The 16,609-nt window shown below is 37.4% G+C and overlaps 1 protein-coding gene across 4 annotated transcripts; it reads right to left on the minus strand.

Moving 5' to 3' along the window:
* Positions 1 to 10,449: 10,449 nt before the first annotated feature.
* serpinb1l1 (serpin peptidase inhibitor, clade B (ovalbumin), member 1, like 1) lies at positions 10,450 to 16,609 on the minus strand. Of its 4 annotated transcripts, none has more exons than XM_087288176.1 (7): positions 16,532 to 16,609; positions 16,059 to 16,235; positions 13,972 to 14,124; positions 13,768 to 13,885; positions 13,541 to 13,683; positions 13,286 to 13,453; positions 10,450 to 11,794 (listed from the first exon to the last, which is right to left on the minus strand). In XM_087288176.1, the coding sequence occupies exons 2-7, from the start codon at positions 16,224 to 16,226 to the stop codon at positions 11,390 to 11,392; spliced, it is 1,155 nt and encodes a 384-aa protein (XP_087144302.1). In that variant the 5' UTR covers positions 16,227 to 16,235; positions 16,532 to 16,609; the 3' UTR covers positions 10,450 to 11,389. The 4 variants fall into 4 exon arrangements, 3 of the variants coding, with proteins under 3 accessions (XP_087144302.1, XP_087144301.1, XP_087144300.1); XM_087288175.1 differs by having other exon boundaries at positions 16,059 to 16,250; XM_087288174.1 differs by having other exon boundaries at positions 16,059 to 16,207; positions 16,310 to 16,609.

A 16,609-nucleotide genomic window follows, 5' to 3' on the forward strand; every position in this document is an offset into this window, starting at 1 on the left:
GGACTTTTAGCCATTACATCTCCCACGCTCACGCTTATAAGCAGCAACACACACAAACACACACACACACACACACACACACACACAGTCTTTGCGAAGTCTTGTTCTGCCCCGGCTTACACTACTGAGCGTTTATCTACACTGCCTGCTTTACCGTTGCTTACCTTGCTTTGTTCTCCGACCTCGTCCTGCCAGCCTCCTGCCTTGTACCTCAGCCTAATTACCGATTCTGATCCTAGCCGCCTGCCTTGAACTCTAGCCTGGACACCGACCTTGATATTCGCCGCCTGCCTCAGACCCATGCCAGAACATTCATACTTTGATAAACGTTACCTGCCGTTGATCCTTCAACGTAACACTATTGTGTTTGATGTGAGTTCGCACACGCATTACATCTGTGTGCTTGTGTTTATTAAACGGTTTTTAATTTACTGCAAATGGATTCCTCTGTGTCAGCCCCTTCATATATATATATATATATATATATATATATATATATATATATATATATATATATATATATATATATATATATATAATACACCACACCTCCTCCTTCACTTTAATACATTAATCTGTCATTTAATTCAACTGATCTTAATATTTAATCAAGAAATCATTCAATATGTCCATAGATTTTCAACTTCTCTGATTGTTGTCTGATCATTTGTAGTTATCAGTTACAACATGCGGCGAAAAGCTTTCAGAAACACCAACGGCTAATTATTTTCTCCTGATGATCACAATTGGATCAAGTATAAGTAAAATTAAAATTACTGTACAGTAAATACATTTTTTATTGCTTGTGTTTGTAAACGACTTGATGTGTTTCCGTATACAAGTCTGATACATGAAAGTATAAGCAGATGACATATTTGACCTTCATTCATTCATTCATTTTCTTCTCGGCTTAGTCCCTTTATTAATCTGGGGTCGCCACAGCGGAATGAACCGCCAACTTATCCAGCAAGTTTTTTTATGCAGCGTATGCCCTTCCAGCTGCAACCCATCTCTGGGAAACATCCACACAAACATTCACACACACACTCATACACTACGGACAATTTAGCCTACCCAATTCACCTGTACCGCATGTCTTTGGACTGTGGGGGAAACCGGAGCAGGGCAGGGAGAACATGCAAACTCCACACAGAAACGCCAACTGAGCCAAGGTTCGAACCAGCGACCCAGCGATCTTCTTGCTGTGAGGCGACAGCACTACCTACTGCGCCACTGCCTCACCTACATATTTGACATACAAGTTCATATTTGGATTTCATCAGATCTACAAAGTGCATTGCTTAAATTTTGCTTTATAATGAACTGTAACAGTGTAATGAGTCAACATGATGCATTGCAGAGATTGTGCAAGCATATCCATATCACCATTATAGTTTCATAACAAAACATTTCTGGGGAACAGCTCATGAATGATCGATAAATAACATTTCTGAGCTATTATATTGAAATTAAAGAGGTAAAAATGTTAGCAATACTAGAAATGCATCTGAAGGAACTTGTCGAATTGCCAGAATTTGTAGTGTTTAACTGTAATTTAAACAGGGAAATAAGTAAAGCAAGGAATGGATAACTACTACATGCATAATTTACTTCTCGGTGGTGCAAATCCTGCAATAGTTTTTTCATTAGACTGTGGCAAAGTGTGGTAAGTTCATATTCATATATTCTTGTTCATGTAGCCTACAGCCATGCAACTCTTGCTTTTAGGCGGACACACAAATAGTTGTGGAAGGAGTTACCTGTTCCAGTGAGAGGTAAAATAAGTGTGAACTGTGAGTCACACTGGGTGTGACTGAGGACACACTTTCATCATTGCACAGTAGGTATGCTGTGATCCCAGTGTCTGGTGTTGCGCCAGGTATATTGTAAATTATGGCCTGTTGTAAATCACAAGATGAGAAAAAAAGTTCAGTTTTTGCTTTGTTTGAGTCTCCAGTCATTTTGTGCTAATTGGAAACTTTTATTTTGTGCATAAACACTGCTGGACAAAAGTCTTGTTGCCTATCCAGGTTTTAGGAACAACAGATAATGACTTCTAGTTGATCATTTGGCATCAGAAGTGGCTTATATGAAAGGCAAAGGCCTGTGGATTACACTTATTTGAGCACAATAAAATATGATCATGCCTTGATTTTTAATGATTGAATTAGGACAGTAATGTATGACTTTGCTTACACTAAAGTCTCATCACTGAACAAAAATAATGTCCAGTATTGAATATAAAGTCCTGCTGCAGTGGAGACAGAATGAATATTGTGTCTGACTCCATCATGAGCTTGGAGGACTGCATCCATACATCTCTGACATGACTCAAATCACTGATTAGTAAAGTCATCTGGAATGGCAAAGAAAGCGTTCAGCAGGACTCCCAGAGTTCATCAAGATCCTTTGGATTCGTCTTCACTGCCTCCTCCATCTTACCCCAGACATGCTCAATAATGTTTAAGTCTGGTGACTGGGCTGGCCAATCCTGGAGCACCTTTGCTTTCAGTAACTTTGATGTGATGGAACTTTTCGTTGACAAGACTTTTGTCAGGTAGTGTAGACAGCATCTCTAAATGTGGAGTCATTTAATGTATAAAATGTAGTTGCTATTATTACTGTTCTTGATATCATTGAATAATACCATTTGATATATTAAAGCTTGATTGCTGTCTTACTACAACACCAAATCAGAAAAATATATGGAAAAGACGAATAAAAAAAGAGTAGGGATTACTAAATTTATTTTTGACTTGTATTTCATTGCAGACAATACAACAAACAATATTTAATGTGTTCCTTATGGTTTGTTTTTTCTCAAAACGCATATTTCACACTGTTTCAATTTACTATGATCTTCTATGTGAAGCTGCTTTGACACAATCTACATTGTAAAAGCTCTTTAGAAATAAAAGTGAATTAGGGTTCTTTCACACCTGTGAATCGATTCAGTTGTTCCGAAACAGAGATTACAGTTGTTACATTGTTGCTCTTTGCTCTTGGAGCGGTTCGCTTTCACACTGCAAAGTTTCTACTCGGACCAAAAGAGCTAAAGCAAGTCACGTGTGAGTAAACTCTCCTTACATTGGTCAGAGTGTCAGGGTTTATTTTGCAGCGTCCCGCTCAGCTGCCAGGAGAGGTCGTGGTTTAGTGGTGTTTGACAAGGTGCGCGCGATGTGTCTGAAGAGTGAGGAGAGATGCGGTGGAGAGGGGTGAGAAGGGTGCGCAACGTAGTCTATTTGAGGACCGGGAGGGAGACGCGAGATTACCGGGAGATCATCACTCGTTTGCGGGCATCCGGAGACTTGCGAAACTTCTCGCCCTACTCATAATTCTCTCTTCATATACATTTACATTACATTTACATTTAGTCATTTAGCAGACGCTTTTATCCAAAGCGACTTACAAATGAGGACAAGGAAGCAATTTACACAACTATAAGAGCAAAAATGAATAAGTACTAAAGGCAAGTTTCAGGTCTGTAAAGTCTAAGAAGGGAAGTGTTAGTAGTTTTTTTTTTTTTTTTGTACAGTTAGTGTGATATTCAAAGAGGCAATTGCAGATTAGGAAGTGAAGTGGAGACTAAATAGTTGAGTTTTTAGTCGTTTCTTGAAAATAGCGAGTGACTCTGCTGTTCTGATGCAGTTAGGGAGTTCATTCCACCAACTGGGCAGATTGAGCGTGAGCGTTCGCGAAAGTGATTTTTTCCCTCTTTGGGATGGAACCACGAGGCGACGTTCAATCACAGAACGCAAGTTTCTGGAGGGCACATAGATCTGCAGAAGTGAGTGCAGATAAGAAGGTGCTAGGCCAGAAGTCACTTTGTAGGCAAACATCAGAGTTTTGAATTTGATGCGAGCAGCAACTGGCAGCCAGTGCAAACGGACTAGCAGCGGAGTGACATGTGCTCGTTTAGGTTCATTGAAGACAACTCGTGCTGCTGCATTCTGGAGCAGTTGAAGAGGCTTGATAGAGTTAGCTGGAAGCCCAGCTAGTAGAGAGTTGCAGTAATCCAGTTTGGAGAGAACAAGAGCTTGAACAAGGAGTTGAGCTGCATGTTCAGATAAGAAGGGTCGGATCTTTCTGATGTTATAGAGTGCAAATCTGCACGATCGAGCAGTTCTAGAAATGTGGTCAGAGAAGTTTAGTTGGTCATCAATCGTTACTCCAAGGCTTTTCACCATTTTGGATGCCGTAATGGTTGCCCCATCCATCTGGATTGAAAAGTTATGGTGTAGAGTCGGGTTGGCAGGAACTACAAGCATTTCTGTTTTTGCGAGGTTCAGCTGAAGATGATGATCTTTCATCCAGTGTGAAATATCCAACAGGCAGGCTGAGATACGAGCTGGAACCGAGGGATCATCAGGATGAAAAGAGAGGTATAGCTGGGTATCATCAGCATAGCAGTGGTATCATCAGCATAGCAGTGGTATGCCTATTACTTATTCATAAAACACAGTGATATAACCGCACTCGGATCATATCGCTTTCTCACTGCAATCGAATCGCTCCAGGGTTCGTTTCAATCGAGCCAAGACCACCTCATTCAAGCGATCTCGGAGCAATTGATTTGGCGCGGATCTGAGAGCGATTGGTGGTTTCACATATGCGAAACGAACCGTGCTAACTGGGCAAACGAGACAGGTTCCCAAACAAAAGTGTAGGTGTGAAAGCACCCTAAAATTGCATTGAATATTCCAATTTTGGTTCTTGCAACACATTTCCAAAAAGAGTTATGACAGTAAAGCATTTACCACTCTGTAATGTTGCCATTCTGAAGACACCAAGTGATGAAGTGTTTCAGGTTGTGTCCTATTCTTCCCGAAATCAAGTCTTGAGGTGGGCAACAGTATGAGGTCTTTGTTGTTGTATTTTGCACTTCAAAATGTGCCACACATTCTCTATTGGAACCAGGTCGGGACTGCAGGCAGGCCAGTCAAATACCGGTATCCTCTTCCTCCACTACTAGGACTTTGTAATGTGCGCAGAATGTGGTCTTGCATTGTCTTGGTGAAATATGCAGGGCATACCTGGAAAAGAAGGCAGCATACTGTGCTCCAAAATCTCTGTGTACTTTTTAGCATTAATGGTGCATTACAGACAAGCAAGTTACCTTTGGCAAAGGCATTGACACAACCCTGTACCATGATGGACCCTGGCTTTAGGACTTGTTTCTAGTAACAGTCTGGATGATCCTTTTCTTCTTTGGAGCACAGTGTCCATTTCTCCCCCCAAATAATACCTGAAATACTGATTCATCTGGCCACAGTGCACGTTTCCACTGTGTGATGGTCCATCCCAGATGCTTCTGAGCACAGAGAAGTCGACGGCGCTTTGGGACACTGTTAGCATAGGGCTTCCTTTTGGCACAGTACAGTTTTAACTGGTATTTGTGGATGTATATGAATTGTGGTACTTGACAAAGGTTTGCCAAAGAAGTCCTGAGCTCAAATAAATACACCTATGGGCATACATATGATGTTTAACAGTGGCAAAATGGAATTTATATATCTGATAGCAAACTAGAAGTGTGATGGTTTCAAAAACAAGCTAAAAAAAAGCTCAAATCAAAACTATAATTGCATACATGTGATCATAAAGAAGAATAAAGTGATGCATTAATTAAGGAAAAGTCTTACTCAGAATATGTCTTGCTTTCCAATACAAATGTGTTTAACATTCTTCATAATATCTGAACGTTGTTCTTGTTTTGTGTAAAATAAATAAAAAAGAATTGAATAGTGTGGACTATTTAAAAAAAAGATTATCATTTAATGAGTGTGCCATAGTGTTAAGCACTTTATTTTAATACAATTATTAAAAAAAACTGTTTTAATAGATTAAGTTAGTTCATCTTCTACAAGAGAGCAAGACAAAGAGGCTGGAAAAATATGATTTTATTTTTTAAAATGTATTAAAAAGTTAAATATTGGATTAGGATCTCATTTATAAATATGGTGTATGCACAAAACAGGTGTAAACGTGTATCCCACTTAACTACACAAAATTGTATAATATTTAACATATAATATTACAGACATATTTTACTATTGAACATATTTAGCTTAAATATTGACTATATATCCACTTTAAATCATCATGAATTAACAATTTTTCTGCTGCACGTTCACTTTTAGGAAGGATTGCATGCAAAGTTTTAAAGCCAGATCTCACATGCAGACACTTGTTTGAGTTTTTTGTTTATTAATTTGTTTATTTGGTAACTGCGGTCACACTTGACTGAATTTTGATTAGTTGCATTAGAGATTTAATTGAATTAGAAACATTTCTAACTTTTTTTTTTTTTACTTTTATTCTGCCTAATGTTCACTTTTAGCAAGGTTTCTATACAAAGTTTTATAAGTGAGAGCCCTGGACAGTTTTCCTGTTCGTAAAGTGTGGTTTGTTCATGTTTGTTTCTTGTCAGGCAGATATGGTATTTACAACTGGTTGTCAAGTGACAAATAAATAAAGTGAGTAGGCTAAGCTGGAAGCCACAGTGAGGTTTGGGCATGTACAGTAAGTGTGAACACAGGCTTTCTTTCATCATCATACAGTAGTTCTGGTAAAATCGGAGTGTTGCGCTGTTTTTGGTTTTGTGCCAAAGATAAGTTGTAGCCAGGATGTTCCTGTGAACCATTTCAGGATTTAACTTTTTGAGTTCTTACACATTTGACAAATCAGTTTTCTGTTGTTTGTGGTTATTGAATAAACATACATGGATTATATTTACAAAAAACGACATATATTGATGTATATTGAGCTGAATAAATATTTGGAGGCTTAACAAACTAGAATATTAGTATCTGTGTGTGTGTGTGTGTACTTAATATCAGTTTGCTCCAGTTTTACTGAATAAACCATGCTGGATCTTACAGTTAATAACCTGATGCCTGTGATTGACGATAAAATAGAGCTCTAGCGCCATCTAGTGATAGAAGTGCGGTTATAAACTCATCCGATTTACCTGGCCTTGGTAAGTTAAAGTTTATACCAGGCCCGTTGCCAGCCTGGTGAAAGGAGTGGTTCTTTTTTCCAAAGAGTGGACCCTTCTGCAATTATTCGCCTAATTTTTTAGTTTAATTTTGAGATTTAAATCCTACATTTCAGTGCCATTTTAAGCACTATATTTGGATGGAGCTTGTTATGGATAAGCTTGTTATGGATTAGCTTGTTGGTTGGTCAACATAATCACACTTTTCGATGTACCAAAAATATCATATATCATTAGAAAAATGCTGTAGGAATCTGTTCAAGTTTTTAATAAAAGTTTTTTTTTTTTTTTTTTAAACTGTAGCCTATTGCCATTTATTATAGGCAAACAACAAACTGGAAAACACATTTAACCTTGCTCAGTCAGAATTTGTCCATTTGAATAATTAAATAATAATAATAATAATAATAATAATAATAATAATAATGTGGAGCTTTAAGATTTTCCAACCTCTCTTGTAAAAAAAAAAAGTACATTTGAAAATTCATGGATATCAACAATAGCCAAAATAGTATTCAAATTAACTTTAATATGAGTCACTTTTGGTGGCTTCACACCATTTTATTGTATATTTTTTGTTTCAAGAATTGTTTCCAAGATTTAGATTAAAAATTCCTTGTAAAAAGTTTTCTCAGTAGTGAAAGATGACTTCACTTACATCAGATTGTATGCATTCTTGCACAGCTGGATGTTGGTAATCCAAAAATAATAGTTCGCATGATTCCCTGATGTCACGCCAAAGTGACACGCAACAGAGGACTCTGCATGGTCTTAAAGCCTTTTTTCAATGTGTTATATTATTTATGATGGATTAACAGTCAAAATTTGACAATGGAGCTCATGTGTGGGACAAATTCTGGACTTTTCTCAGTGAGGGGTGGGTCTTTCAAATCACCCGAACCCCCCTTGGCTATGGGCCTGTATACAATATTTAGGACTTAAAAGTTCAGTGCTGTGTGAGCTTCCAGTATTCTCCCATAACTTTGGTATGGAAATTGTTGTTTCGTAATACAAACCAATAAAAAAAATCTGCATTCTGTTATTAAATTATTGTAGCATGTTCGAAAGGTTTAAAGTACAGTTCCTGTTTTATATTTTGGTGAGTGATTATGTTGTGTAATTTGAGGCTGGATTACGGTATAAAGCGAGTCATGCACATTCGAAGAGGGAACAGGCATGATTTTTCCTGAGTGAGTTGAGTTGTTGTTGGTGAACTAAGTATTACTCATCTGTCTACACCATGCAAAAGTTTACTAAAAGATAAGTTTGAACTGTTAAACGCTTCCTGACCCTCTTCAGTCTGTTACATTATGTTTTAGGCTAGCCGACTGCATGCTATGGACATTGTAGCCTTTAAAAGTTCTAAAATATTCTGTCATCATTTACTCTTCTTTGACTTGTTTCAAACTTGTATGCGTTTCCTTATTATGTTGAACACAAAAGAAGATATTAAAAAAAAACCCTGTAACTATTGACTTTGGTTACTGGTTTTCAGCATTCTTCAAAGTATCTTCTTTTGTGTTTAACAGAAAAACTCTTACAGGTTGGGAATCCTACGGAGAAGGGACGTAGTGGAGGAGAAAAAAATTGGCTGGGTGAAAAAAAAAATGGGTGAAAGAAGAAAATGGGTGGGAGGAAAATATATATTTCGAAGTTTTTGCGTTCCCTCGCAAAGATGTTTTGCGTTCTCTCGCAAAACTGTTTCTCCACAAACACTTCCTGTTCACTTCACTCACTGTTTGTTTAGTTTATTGCGGTACCGCGTGCTCTCGATTTTCTTGTACTTCTCCAGCTTGACCTTTTTATGGCATGTATCTCTCTTGCGTTATGTGTCTCTCTCAAGTTGTCACGCATAGCGATACCACAAAAATGGCGCCGGTGTGACGTCACACACAACAAACGCACGTGACTGACAAAGACCGATAAAAGCCGATAACATTTTAATTTTTTAAAACACTATTTTAAGGACAAAATTATTAGCCCCTTTAAGCTAAATATTTATTTGATAGTCTACAGAACAAACCTTTAACATTAAACAATGACTTGCCTTATTACCCTAACCTGCCTAGTTCACCTAATTAACCTAGTTAAGTTCAAGTTCAAGTTCTTTTATTTAGAAAGCACATTTAAAAGCAGTCACAAGACTGAACAAAGTGTTATACATAAGACAAGATAAAAATTAAAAATAAAAAGACAGAATATAAACACATAGAAATAAAGCAAGCGAAACGTCTGTAAAGATGTAAAATAATTTGCGGTAGAATGAACTATTAAAATAATCTTAAAAAGCCAAGCTAAAAAGGTATGTTTTAAGACGTGATTTAAAAGTGGATAATGCCACATTATCCTGCCACCTGCCACAGAGAAAGCTCTGTCCCCTCTACGTTTTAGCCTAGATTGTGGAACTGACAGAAGATTCTGCTCACTCGACCTAAGAGATCTCACAGGAGTGTAGGGATGAAGCAGCTCTGCGAGATAGAATGGGGCTAGATTATGGAGGGATTTGCAAACCAGTAAAAGCACTTTAAAATCAATTCTGAATTTCACAGGCAGCCAATGAAGGCCTCTTAGAAGAGGGGTAATGTGGTCATACTTTCTGCAATTACATAAAAATTTAGCAGCAGCGTTTTGGATCAGCTGATGGCGAGAAACCTGGGATTTTGACATGCCACAGTAAAGTGCATTGCAGTAGTCTAATCGTGATGTGATAAAAGCGTGGACAGCCATCTCTAGAGTGGTGGGATTTAAAAAGTGTTTAACTTTAGACAGCAGACGTAGTTGATAAAAACAAAAACAAAAAAAGAAAAAACTAAACGTAGTTGATAAAAACATTTAAAGTTAAGCCTTTAAATGTCACTTTAAGCTGTGTAGAAGTGTCTTGAAGAATATCTAGTCTAATATTATTTACTGTCATCATGGCAAAGATAAAATAAATCAGTTATTAGAAATGAGTTATTAAAACTATTATGTTTAGAAATGTGCTGAAACAATCTGCTCTCCATTAAACAGAAAAATTCATTGCTTTATTATGTTGAAGAAGACGTTCTAGGTTATTAAAATATCAGTAGTTATGAATAGCTTTGAGAATGGTGTTCTTAATATGCTGGATTTTTGTACATTTAATAATACTGCCAAAATTAAATGGGGCAAAAAGTTTTGTATAATGATGGTTTGTTCTGTAGAATATCGGAAAATACAGTTTATAGCTTAAAGGAGCTAATAATTTTGTCCTTGAATGGTGTTTAAAAAATTAAAAACTGCTTTTATTCTACTTAAAATCAAACAAATACGACTTTCTCCAAAAGAAAAAAATGTTATCAGACATACTGTGAAAATTTCTTTGCTCTGTTAAACATCATTTGGGAAACATTTAAATAAGAAAAAAAAAATCAAAGGGGAGCTAATAATTCTGACTTCAACTGTATATGCATCTGATATAAGAAAATGGACAATTTTATATGTGTCACATATATTAAAACCCTTTAATAAAACATATATGTTTGTTTTCAGTGAGGGATTTAAATTTATTTTTTCTTATATTAATATTTAAATGGTTATGCTTGTTATAAATTGTGTATCTGTGCACTTCATTATTTTGTACAAATTACTTTGCCCTTATAATCTTTTATCGAATACCATAACCTTCCCCCTCAAAATGACTTTTCTTAATTTCTGGTCACATGGAATGCCTAAGGGCGGAGTTTAAGTCATGTAGGGTGGAGCTATCAGTCCTTTAGGGTGGAGCTATCAGACCTTTGGAGTGGAGCTATCAGTCTTTTATAGTGGAGCTATGAGTCTTTTAGGCAGGGGATAATAGACATTTAGGGTGGAGCTTTCAGTCAGTTAAGGTGGGGCCATTGGCCATTTAGGGCAGAGCTATCAGTTCTTTGGGGTGGGGCTATCAGGGCATGTCTCATATTTCGTCCATTCGTCAATATTCTTTTATTTTGTTAGTAACGTCTTTATTTTGTTATTAAGTAATCGTTCAGTGATCCAATCAGTTCCCAAAAGGATGAAATCTTGCACCACCCCTATATTTTATAGTAATTTCAGGACCGTTTCAATTGAATGTACACCATGATAAGGGAAAAAAGTACAATCTTGTCTTCAGTTTCATGGTGACATCAATTTTTATTAGTAATTTTCTCAGTTTCCACATACATTGCACTGGAAGTTTCGGTGTCGACTGAAGCGATCGTAGGGATGGGTTGAATTAACATACAGTAACTTCTGAATGAGTGTGTAGCAACATGTCTTTCTCATTCTGTGCTGTAAAAGCTGAGTAATACGCTCACTGCAAAAAAAATCCAGACGCACACTCAGTTTTTTGTAGAGGATTTGATCATAATAGAAACACAGGCATCAGTTATCATCACAGCAACATTAGCATCTCTAAGGAGAACATAAGCGTCCATAAAACAGAATGCTCTTGGTGGGATTGTGTCGGATGAAGAAAAGGAACGGATGATCTGCATTAAAAGACAGTGGCGGGATGTAGCACATTAACTTCTCGATGGCAGCAGTGGCCGCAGCCGCTTCGGTTCCTTCTTCGTTGACCTCAACAAAGGCTTTATGAATGGCCTTGGACAGCACCAGGTCATTGCTGGAGGACATGCCTGTTAGATTAACCTTCTGTGGGTCAAACACATCCTCCATCCCCATGCTGACCAGAAGACTCTTCATGTCGTAGGTTTGCTCCGTCTTGAATTTGGGCAGAGAGACTTGAACTTCCCGTTGATGCATCACTTCTGGTTTGGTCCACTCCATGAGCTTCTCATAGGTCAGTGCCCTCTCAAGCTGGAGGATAAGAGAGTCATGTGAGCACATTCTACAGTTATTCTAAAGGTAAACATTTAATCTGAGCAAGTTAATTGTTTTGCTAATGTTCAATCAAGGAATGACCGTCTGCTTCTGCGTTTGGATTGGTGGATTTTCCACTCATGATGATGTCAGTTTGACGCTTCAGCCACAAAACATACCAGTAGATTACTACAAGCTAATAATGCACAAAAAGAAAGCCCCAGCCTAAACGCTTAAATGCAAAACTGTATTCACATGTGTTACTGTAATAATTCATTGACAGACCAATTGTATTTTATTAATATTATAAAAATTAGTACATTTTATTTTGGCCAGAACTTTTAGTGAAGTTTAATTTAAACAGATTTCTAGAGGAGCACATACTCATGAATGACCCACCTGGTCCACATTAGCTAATCATGATCCTCCAATCAAAGGATCCCAAGTCACTATATATATAACTAAATATATATATGAGCAATATTACACTCGTAGCAGTGCGATATGGCTGTTAATCGGCACTGGTGGGAGGTGCTTAGTGCCCCCACCAGTGCCGATATACATCCATATCGCACTGCTACTCGTGTGATATTGCGTTTATACAACAGTTTGACGGCATAGTTGTGTATATAGAAACAAAATCAAACATAGAGAGTCTCAAAAACCCTTTTGTATAAGGAACTACTTTCTTCCGGAGTCAAATCATAAGCTGACAGTTAAACAGTTGAGCAAGCATCTTTTAAAATTTAGGTCTGTAGTGTCTGCTTTTTGCTGGTTGTATGTGGGCGAATAATACAAAAAGGGTAAAGAGGCTGTAGGAGTTCTAATATTGTAGAATATCGCACGGCTATCAGCCAATCAGATTTGAGAACCAGACAGAACTGTTGTATAAATAAATATTTTCATTTTCTTTCTACAACTATCTTCGCCTGTAAGAAACCCCCCCACCTCCCCTTCTTCCACCTTTATTCAGAATGGTCGGCACTGTGGTCCAGTGACTCACACTGTTGCCTCACAGCAAGAATACCAATGGCGTCTCGTCCTCGCTGAGCCTTCTGGTATTTCTGTGCAGAGTTTGCATGTTCTCTCCATGTCCGTGTGAGTCTCCCCCGGGTTCCTTGGTTTCCTCCCACCATCCAAATGTGCTCAATATTATAGATGAAATAAGCCTAAATCTTTTTTCTCAAGTCTTACTCTCAGGAAGTTCTCCTTGGCCTCAGCAGTGGGGGAGTTCGAGATCGACCTGAGCTCAATTTCCCTTCGCCCTGCGGAAGGGGGAGCCCTGGGCACGAGGATCCCTTGAGCTCAGAGCTCTCTCCCAGGACAGCACGCCAAACAAGCTATGTATAAATCATTAACTAAGTGTGAACTCTTGAACTGGTATATTACATTAATAGGATATCACCTAACCCTTAGAGGAACCAAAAACAGTTCAGCTGTATCGGTTCCAAACCTTTTTGGAAACTTATATTATTAAATCTGTTTCACCTTCTGAAGGCCGGTGGTTTCGTCTTCAATCTCATCAGGAAGGATGATCAACATACTGAGATTCTTCCCTGCATACGGCAGCTCCAGAACATGACTCTTCATTTCTTCGATGTAGCCACTTGGAAACTCTGCTTTCTGATGCATCATCTTCACTGGTTTAGTTTGATTCTGCCAAGCAGAAAAAAAAAAAAACACATTCAAATCCTCATTTCTCATTTTTAGACACTTAAATTGAACAAGAGTCTGAAATCTTACCTTGTTCAGCCTAAACACGCCATCTCTAGTGGCTTCCTTTGGGAATTTTTCCTCCCAATTCCCCTTGAAGTAGATGGCGTTCACCAAAACCAGTCTCGTCATTGCATCAATGGCTCCTGATGGCAGCAAATCCTTGATCTTCTCTACAATACAAATGGACATTCTCTTCTTCTAGCCTTGGTCTAAACTGATGAGTTTTATTTATTGAAGTCCTATCAAGCTCTTACCTTGTGTGTTTTTCTCCACCCATGTGTTGATGTTGACACGTGCGTCCTCTGATTTATTTATGAAGTCCACCTTCTCCAGTCCGGCGTCATAGTATCTTTTTGTGTCATTGAGGAATTTCTGTGACATTAAAAATCAAATATATTGCAAAGGAAATTAGAGTTGAGAACTTGAAGAAGTCTAGAATGATTTGCTTTGAGTTTTACCTCAATTAACTGGTAGGTTTGCTCTCCGTAGAGGCGGTTGGCAAGACTCAGCACATACGGGGCTTCTGGTTTGTTCAGTTCACTCATAAACTTTTTGAAGTTTGAGTGAATCTGCTCCACTGGTTGATGAGCTTGACTGTTAAATCCCAACACCTACAAAAAATAATAAAATTGATAACTCAATTATTTGTGTATTACTTTAGAAAGTTTAAAATGCAAAACCGATGAAGTCAGAATCCATCCTGACTTGAGCTCGATCGTCCAAACATCAAATGATAAAACAGTTCATGGACTTATAATTGACATTAATCAGAGTGGATGTAAACAAGTTATCATTAATGTTGCAGCTAGCTAAATTTACTCTTCTTGTCTGAACAGGCCTTGACAAACAGCAAATTAGAATATAATGCACAAGCTGTGTGAAATGTTTCAACAGCATCTTGAGGATAAGTATTTGAAAAGCACAGTATGTCATTTTAGCCACATTCATATTAATAGCCATATTCATAACAAACAAAGGCACATTTTGATCACTGTGAGGGTGGAATCATTGGAGATTTGGGGCTCTATTTCAACAATCTTGGTATATAGTCTAAAGCTCACGATGCAAAAGCATTAAAGACGAGGGGTGTGAATCTACGCTGGTCTCATGGTTCGGTTCGGTTACGATAATCATGCCATCGATTCGTTTCAATTGGATATCTCTGTGCATTGACGATGCTTTCCATACATAATTAGGTTTTTTCTTCACAACACAAGATTTTTTAAAAATTTAAATCTATAAATACAGATTTGTACCTAAAAGGTCCATATTAATACCCCAAAGGTACATATGAGTACCTAAAAAGTACAAAAGTGTTCCTCTTAAAATTTGTAGGTACAAATTATACACTTTTGAGGTACAAATATGGACCTTTCAAGTGCAAATGTGTACCTTTTGAAAAGGTACCACCCTAGTGACAGCTCGCGTACAGTTATTTCTGAGAGTGCAGTTATGATAATGCTGCTCTATGCAGGTTCATAAACACAGCTAAAACAATCCTCTTTGTGTTCCTGTTGTATATGAATAAAAAAAAGAAATTAAGGGTGTGTGATGTCATTAGAATGAACACACAACACACACACACTCTCTGTCTCACTACACTATCAATATCCACAATTTAATAGTTTACTGTATTTTGTGATTCATGTTTTGAAGTTTCCCCATTTTATGCCTTTGAATTGCATCATTGGAGCTTGATCTTTCTTCCCACAAATTTTAATCTTAAAAAGTTTGAAAAGGTGACTGTATTGAACTTTTCTATCATAGTTTAAAGTGATCTACATTGTCTGGGTTGGTGTTGTAAATTACAGTACATTATATTTATTTCTCTGTATATTATTTCTTATACAGTATATCATTCTCAAACTACTAAACTCTCAATAAAAGTCACTTTGGTAAACTGTAGAGTTGAATTGTCAACATTAAAAGTCGACAGAGCAGAGATTAACATCCCATAATGCAATTCACAAACTGAAAACACTTGTGAATCACAAAATACACAAACTTAATTAACAGATTATTTATTACAGTTAAAATTGCTCATTTCTCTGGATTGAACATTCTTCCAATCATTTGTACTAATGTAAGTTCATAAGTCAGCTAAATATATAACACTGTTATAGTGGTTTTTGGATATTTTATTGAACAAATCGTACATTTGATGCCTTTAACACTGTCAGTCAATATACTGATGTTCATTTATGAGTGAGCTCTCTCGCCCTCTCCCTTTTGAGTATGATATAAATGATTACAGGAAAGTTATGTAAATCTAATCCGAGTCAGCAAATATTGGTTCTTTATATGAACCAATATTTTAGTATATTACAGTATATTATAGTATCAGTATTCTGACATGTTTTGTTGTTACTCATATATTAAAAGATTTAAGCAGTGTCATCCTCGGGTGCCTGTTTCTTTAAATTTTAATATTGCCTAACTTCCTGGTTTTGCTCTCTCTCTCTCTCTCTCTCTCTCTCTCTCTCTCTCTCTCTCTCTCTCTAAAAGTTTAAAAAGTACAAAAATCATTGATACTCTGCACAATCACCTTAAACATCTGATCTGCGGTGTTTCCTTTGGCACCGAGCGACACCATGGCCAGAGCCGAGGAGATGCTGACAGGAGAATAAAACACATTTCCTGATGCGTTTCCTCCGCTGATCTTCTTGAACAGGTTGAGGGAAAACTGTGTGTTTGCTGCAGACAGAGACTCCATTTTCACAAGCTGCACAAGAAATAGCTGAAAAAACAGATCATCAGCAACAAATAAAGTGTTTAGGACGCTTTCTGTTTAAATACCAGAAGCAGCACTGCTCGGTTTCGTGTCCATAATGTAAACATCACTTTTTTAATCAATCGACCCTTTATATCCTACATGACTTCACTTTCCTTATATCTGAACAGCAGTTTAGCAATTTATAGACATGCTTTTACTCAATAACATTACAATTTACTCAATAACAGTACAATAACAGTAACAAAAGAGGTTTAAAAGATCATTAGAATAATGAGTGTCAATACATGTTGCCTCGCCCTGAAATGCCGATCCTCTAAACCTCAGCCAGCCCTCCTGTACAAGCCAAGTCTCTGTATATGAAG

The sequence above is a fragment of the Danio rerio genome, chromosome 16 (assembly GCF_052040795.2).
Source record: "Danio rerio strain M-AB ecotype USA chromosome 16, GRCz13ab, whole genome shotgun sequence".
NCBI classification, from domain to species: Eukaryota; Metazoa; Chordata; class Actinopteri; order Cypriniformes; family Danionidae; genus Danio; species Danio rerio.

Coding starts and splice junctions, on each gene's coding strand:
- serpinb1l1 (XM_087288174.1), bottom strand. CDS start 16,340: ATGGACACGAAACCGAGCAGTGCTGCTTCTG. Junction 16,208..16,309: donor ACCGAGCAGTGCTGCTTCTG/GTATTTAAACAG, acceptor CTCTGTCTGCAG/CAAACACACAGTTTTCCCTC. Junction 11,795..13,285: donor AAACCACCGGCCTTCAGAAG/GTGAAACAGATT, acceptor CTTATCCTCCAG/CTTGAGAGGGCACTGACCTA.